Source organism: Pezoporus flaviventris, unplaced genomic scaffold (assembly GCF_033815535.1).
Source record: "Pezoporus flaviventris isolate CSIRO_AGI_PZ_B2104156 unplaced genomic scaffold, CSIRO_AGI_Pfla_v1 ptg000002l, whole genome shotgun sequence".
Lineage (NCBI taxonomy): Eukaryota > Metazoa > Chordata > Aves > Psittaciformes > Psittacidae > Pezoporus > Pezoporus flaviventris.
This window is the reverse complement of record NW_026892550.1, coordinates 25,920,474-25,927,287: the sequence shown is the minus strand read 5'-3', so window position 1 is coordinate 25,927,287 and position 6,814 is coordinate 25,920,474. Positions and strand designations below refer to the sequence as shown.

The following is a 6,814-nucleotide window of genomic DNA, read 5'->3' as shown; positions in this document are numbered from 1 at the left end:
GGCTGCAAACCCCCCGAAACCCCCCACCTTTCTCCCAGCGAAACCCCGGAGGTGCGCAAAGGTTCGGCCTTAAAAGCAGCCGAGCAGCCGAGGATAATAATTAATAATAATAATAGTAGCAATAATAATTTGGGGCCGGGCTTGTTTCACCTGCAGGCCCCTGCCCAGGAACGCAGCGCTGCGCCCCCCGGGCTGGTGGCAGGATGCACCCGGGGAGGCGGCAACTGGGCTCTCTCCATTCTGGCTGCCTTATCCCAGTGGGTAGGAGTGGGCCTGATCCCTCCGGCCGTGGCCTCGTCCCGCGCTGAGCAATCGGCTGAACTGTGTAAGCGGGAGGAAGGAGCCCTAGGCAGCAGTCGAGCCGAAGGGAAACGCTGGGCAAGGTCCGGGACGGGTCGGGCCAGCGGGGAGGCGGGGGTAGGAAATTAGGACAAATTAGAGATGAATGAGGGGGAATTACATTGTCCCCTCTCTTTCTCAGCTCCAAACCCGGAGCTACTGAGGAAGGAGGGTTTCCCTCAGTCCCCTGGCCTCTATCTGCGGGTCCTTGCGCCGGGAGCCCATCCTCCATGAGCTCTCGTGCCCTGGCTGTTTCGGCCGGGACCGCTAAGCAACCCCCGTCTGGCTGTCCCCGAGGCACGGGTGCGGGACATGTCTCTGCACGGTGCCCCCGGCCACACCGCGGGTGGAAGCAGAGAGCTCTCACCAAGGGCTGTGCTTCCCGAAGTCCGGGACGGAGGTGCGAGACGCTGGTGATGGGCCTTGCGTCAAGAGCTCCGATAGCAGGGAAAGGTTTCAACAACGCCCGGGCCGGGGGGGGGGGCTCTAGGGCAGGTCTGGAGAGAGCAGCCGGGCGATCAAGTCTGATCCAAGCACTGTAGCCGGGTTGTCGCAACCTGAGAGGTGGATCTCATCTCTGCCGGGCAGATCGGGGTCAGGGAGACTCTTCAAGACGGAAGCAAATAAATATCCGGGGGGGGGGGGGGGGGGGAACTTCGTTGGGCGAATGCTAGCGTTGTTCATTGGAGGCCCGAAAGGTTACAAAAGGTCGGTAGCGGGGTCACTCACACAGCCATAACTCGCATCCCTCGTGCAAACGCAAGGACTTCAGTTGCTCGACTTTCCTTCCCTCCGCTGCTTCCCGGCTGCGGGGGGGGGGGAACTGCCGGGCCTCGCCTGTGCGACCCTCCCAGACCTGAAAGCCACCCGGGAGGACACGCACAGGAACCACCACTCGGGGAGCAGGCAGCTCCTCCGCCGCCGAGTTCCGTCAAGCAGAGAGATGGCAGCAAACCGGAACGGGCTGCTTCCTCTTTCTCTAACTGCCCGGAGCAGGACATGTCCGAAATAAGTGCGGTAACCTCATCTGGAGTACGCCCGTGCTAAGAACAGGAATAAGGCTGGGAAGTTGCATGGAGCCTCATGCTGTAAGTGCAAACCTCGCTGAGGCTTCACTCTCGACCTCTGAAGAGAAGCGAATTTATTGCTCCCACGGGAGCGATAAAGACAAATGCAGTCATGTTTCCCAGCTCTCAGACATCGTCGTGACAAGTACCAAAGAAAAATAAAAAGCCAGCTACTTATTAGCTGCAGTTGCAACAAATGAGACTCGAGATCACACTGGAGAAAAAGCTGGGTGCAGATGCTGGGTGCTGTCCCATGTCCCCCCAGGCCCTTCAGTCTCCTCTAAAGCTTCTGTTCCCAGCCCTGCTGCTGACCATACCCTCTGCCTCAAGGCCTGCCTCCATGACATCACCTCGTTCCCCTGTCGGTATCCTATTCCGGCAGGCTGTTGGGCAAAAGACGTCCCTCTGCCCCCCCAGATATGGGTTATTTGATTTCTGCCAGACGGGATGGTGGGATGGTGGGAGCTAAGGTCTCTCCAGGGTGTCTCCCCCTCAGCTCGCTGTTGAGATCTGCAGAACTGTTAGGAAAACACTATTTTGGAGACCCTCACATAGCTATCATGTCAACTCGCTGGTTGGTATCAACCCGTTTAAGAGCTAGGAGGGAATGAAGGCAAGTGGCAGACAGGTAAGCGAGTGACAGCATAATCTTTATTTTCTTAGAAAACTAAAGAGAAGATGAATATTAAATAGGGAGCTGCACACTGCCTATCTTGGGCACTGAATGAGCTGGTGGAAAAACCTGCACTTCACACTTTGTGGGAGAAAATAAAGATTAGAAAGAAGAAGCAAAACAAACCTGATGCATTATAATGTCATTTTAACTAAATTTCTAAATGTTGACTGCTGGACTTTGAAATCCTACAATACTTTTACTGCAAGTTAGGGTACATACAACTTCAAGCAGTGCTCCCATCACACTGGCTTGGGTTCCCCAGTGCTAGGTTCAGGCTAAGCTGGTTGTACTGGTCTTCTGAGATGTATTAGGTCAAACTGTTGCACCATTCCCCTTTTCCAAAATTTTTAACATGAAACATTTACTTTGAGATAAAAAGAAATCTGTTGATGACAGCAGCTGTCTCGACGGTATAGCTTATATGTGATGACATTTCTCCCCCAGCAAAGCAATGCCTTCCCAGACTGCTGCAGGTCTATTGATTCCCACATGTTACAGGATGGGGATGATCTGCCAAGAGGGTGACAGGGTCTTCTCCTCCTAGATATTCTAGGTTGTAAAAGACCAGGTGGGATTGTAGAAGCAAGCTAGACACAGTGAAATGAAGCAGAGGAAGAGCAGTTTCTGGAGCTCACTTCAGCAGATTTTAGGGTAAGAAGAGGCAGCCCCCTCAGCCAGGTCCTCCATAAGGTCCCTTGGGAGGTGGCCATGAGGACCACAAGCCTTTGGCCCTCGGGTCTCCCCAGCCTGGCAAGTAAGGGGACTGCTACTTTGGTAAGCAGCTGCATTGTGGGTGCGCTGGGCTCCCTCTGCCACAGGCCCTGCAGCTGGTCCGGGCTGTAGGACAATGCCCACACCAGGCCCTTTTCATCCCATCCCAGAGCTGCCTATGCATGAAACCTCTCCTCCAAGATGAGCAAGCAGCGAGGGTGCCACTGTGCTAGGGCTTCATCTCTCTCTCCCTCTCCAGCAATCAGGCTGCTTGGGTTATTCACACTGCAGAAATCCCAAGTGGGTCTATTACTTGTTTTCTGATTAGAAGCAGATCACGAAAGTGAAATTGGAGAGATGAGTTCCGAGGTTATTGATCAAAGATGAGAAATTCAGGGAATTATATATTGAAAAGTCTTGCAACAGTTTTGGGGGCTGAAGTCAAAAGTGTAGATTGGGTTAGTGGGAGACCCACTCAGGAAAAGGCGCCAGTGAGAAATAACACAGTGTGCAAAAGGCGCTTGTGATCTGCTCATGTGCTTTTCTGCCAGGACTGCAGCAACTAGCAAAAAAGTTACAGAGGCCCATTTGGTACTCACCAGCTCCAGTTTCACCGCACTCTGCACCAGCCCCCTGCAAGGAGCTCGGCATGGACAGCCCAAGGCAGAGGCAGAATGGATGGGGCCCGTGGCCGGGCACTGTCCAGCACAGGCTGCAGAGTCCTTCAGAGCCCTTCAGCCTGGCTTGGCCTGACCCCACGAGCAGGCTTGTTCTGCTCACTGGGCCTGGCCAAGGTGCCTAAATCAAATCAACACCGAGAAGACTGGATAAGGTCCCACCGCCTGAGGGGATTAATAAATAAATAAACCCAGATTTCTGATTAACGTCACCCCAGATAACATAAGCGGAGTTTCAGCCTGGCGAAGGGCTGGTGTGTGCAGCAGCCCCTGGATGGGAAAAACTAGGGTAGTACTAGCAGGGGCAACCGTGCCGGGCAGCAGGGGAGCAACCCGGGAATCAACCCCTCGTCCCTCGCCCGCTGCTGCCAGCGGCAGCCCTGGGCCAGGGGCAGCCGGTGTCGTCGGGCTAGCAGCCGGGGGAAAGCTGTCGGCAGGGCGAGGGCGGGCACTGGCTCCGGCTGGCAGCGAGCACAAAGCTGCAGGGCTCCGAAAAGCGGCTTCATTTGCATTCCGGAGCGGGGTCCCCGTCCCCCTTCCTCCCCACCCCGGCCGGCCCGAGTCACAGGGGAGCAGCAAACGTACTCAGGTTAGTAGCCAATGGCGTTTATTTCTAGTCTTTTCGGAGGTCTGACACATACACACTGGTGTTTTCACCATACAAAGGACTGCGAAGAAAGGCACCCTGCCCAGCCAGCCCACCTTCGCTGCTCAGATCAGGCTGGCACTTGGGGGGAGAGGGGGAGGAGAAAAGAAAAACCCAATTCTCGTCTGATCTCATTTATTTAAATAAATATAAATATAAATTTTATATAAAACTATTCACGAATAAACCGCCGTCCCAAACACAAACGACTGATCTTTACTTCTGTTTTCATTTTCGTTCAGAAGTCCGTCCAGGAGGTTCTCAGCCCTACAGGTTTTTGTTTGCTTTTCAGTTTTTTAACGTCTCGTCTTTCTGTTCCAAATACTTTATTTTTAACTGTTCTCCTTTAACTTGCCTGGGGCAGGCGGGGGGGAGGCACCCCGGGCCGTGCGAGTCCAGTCCCGAGGTACGTGTTAGGAAGAGCAGGTGCCCGCTCCTGGGGTTACTTAAATAACGTTTTAGTTGAACTCTCACGACTAAACCATTTACATTCAAAAAATATATTTATATCTCTCTCTCTCTATGACTGCAAAGGGATGTAAAGAAGCCTCCCGGCTGTGACGGCCAGCCCGCTCCCGGGCGGCGGGCTGCTATCACTGGTCCGGGGACTCCAGGTGAGCCGCGGTGCCTCCGCCTGCTCCGGGCTGGGACCCGGCAACGGGAGCAGAGCTCCGGGCCGGGCTCATAACGGGGAGATCTCTTTATCCTCGGTTGCCGATGAGGGGGACAGAGATTCTTCGTCTTCAGACCTGGGGTAATGCCCCTGGCTGGTGCTGCACTTGCAGCCCCCGTGCGAGTTTCGCTGGGTACCTTTGCCTTCTTTCTTGTGCTTCACCCTCCGGTTTTGGAACCAGATTTTCACTTGCTTCTCTGATAGGTTCAGGTAGGTGGCTATCTCGATCCTCCGCAGCCGGGACAGGTACATGTTGGAGGAGAATTCCCTCTCCAGCTCCAAGAGCTGGGTGCTGGTGAAAGCTGTCCTCATCCTTTTTCCATTTTGAATTTGGCTGGAATCGGACGCTCCTGCATGGGAGAAAAGCACGAACTTCAGTGAGATGGGGGAAAGGAGGGGAAAAAGAAGACAGAAAAGACATGGTCCCGCAGCTTTCCGCCCCGGGGCAGCCGTTCTCCCCGGGGGAATCCCTTCTCCCGCTGCCCTCCCCTCCCCGGTGGCCGCAGGACTCCTACCCATGCCGAGGCAGTGAAACCTCCGGGGGTCGCTGACGCTGTAGGCGGTGGCCGCGCAAGCAGGTGGGTGATGCGCCGGGTGCCCCAGGGAGGCGGCGGCGGGCCCGGAGGCAGCGGGCGGCGGGTGCTGCGACGGGTGGTGAGCGTGGCCGGGCCGCGGGCAACACTGGGCCTCGCTGGCGGCGGCGGCGGGGAACTGGCTCTTGATGAGTGGGACGGCCCCGGCGGCGGCGGCGGCGGCAGCAGGGCGGGAGGAGTGCAGGTGCGAGGTGACACAGAGAGGGCAGACGCAGAAAGCGCCGCTCTTGCGGGACGGGCAGCCCGGGCCCGACACCGACATGACGAGGGGGGAAGGCATGCTGAGAGGGATGAAGAAGTCCTGGCTGTGGTGGTGTTCAGGCAGGGACGGAGCCGGCCTCGAGGAGTCTTTGATGATTAAGGAGTCGACATAGAAAGAGCGGGACATTTCGGAGGGCTGCCGCCGCAGCCGGGGAGGCTCTCTCCCGAAGCCGGGCTTTTCTTGCTTGGCCAAGTTGCCACTGAAGCCCTGGCGAGGCTAGAAGGTGCTTATGTTTGAGAGCTGAACAAAAGGGTCCCTGGAGAGGGCTGGTCTTAAAGTCCCCCCGCCTGGATCCCCTGTGCCGGGGTTTTATATCAACTATTTAAACACGTGATGGCTGAAAGCCTCGCAGATCTAAATCTCCCCGGCTTCCCAGGCCGGCAGAGAGGCTGCCGGGGGGCGGGGGGGGAAGGGGGACAAGGCCGGGTGTGTGTGTGCAAAGTGTGCGTGCTCCCTCGCTGCCCGATGACTTGAGTCCCTCGCCTCCGCCCCGGATAAATTATAGGAGCAGGGAAGCCGGGGAGGAGGGGGGGCTGCCCGGCTTGCGCCGCGGCCCCGACACACGTCCTGCTTACTGGCACATCCCCTTGTCAACACACCCAGAGGGGGTGTGTAAAATCAGTCGGGGAGGTTCTGCTCTGGGCTTTCCCCGCAGGGAGGGAAGGAGAGAGGGGAGCAGGTGATGTGCTGAAAAAAGCGCCTCAACGTCGCCCGCCCTCCCATCTCCCCTCGTAAACTGTCATCCAAAGAGCCGTGACTCCCGCGGACCAACACCTTTCCCCAGCCCGGTCTCCACCTTGCGCGCAGGACTCCTTCAGGAAGCCCTTTTGGCACCAGAAAGGCAGAAATACCGACATAGATATAAAGATCGCGCGGGTGCCTGTGTCTGTGCACACATATGTGCACCGCGTGGGGTTTGGTGGCTGGCTTTTTTTCCTCCTCGCCCTTTTCACCCCCAGTGAATCTTGCCAAATTGGCAATTACTCCAACGGACAAAGCCTTCAAATATCTGGACACTTCTCAGCCAAACGGTATCAAAACGGAAAACTTCCAAGTGAGCTCCCCCGACTGCTTCAGGACCGCAGCGCGCAGCGCTAATGAAAGAGAACGTGTCGGGGAGGGTGGGGGTGGTGTGTTCTTTGATCTCCACCAAGTCTGCTGAAGCAAACA

General features: G+C 56.4%; 1 protein-coding gene across 1 annotated transcript; it reads right to left on the bottom strand.

Moving 5' to 3' along the window:
• Positions 1–3,884: 3,884 nt before the first annotated feature.
• GSX2 (GS homeobox 2) lies at positions 3,885–6,042 on the bottom strand. The gene is made up of 2 exons (XM_061465104.1): positions 5,305–6,042; positions 3,885–5,139 (listed from the first exon to the last, which is right to left on the bottom strand). Exons 1-2 carry the CDS (start codon positions 5,768–5,770, stop codon positions 4,799–4,801), a joined length of 807 nt encoding a protein of 268 aa, XP_061321088.1. The 5' UTR covers positions 5,771–6,042; the 3' UTR covers positions 3,885–4,798.
• Between the last annotated feature and the right edge of the window lie 772 nt (positions 6,043–6,814).

Excerpts from the sequence above, each read along its gene's own strand:
- GSX2 (XM_061465104.1), bottom strand. The coding sequence starts at position 5,770 with ATGTCCCGCTCTTTCTATGTCGACTCCTTAATCATCAAAGACTCCTCG. Across the intron at positions 5,140-5,304 it reads GTTTCACTGCCTCGGCATGG|GAGCGTCCGATTCCAGCCAA; the intron begins GTAGGAGTCCTG and ends TCTCCCATGCAG.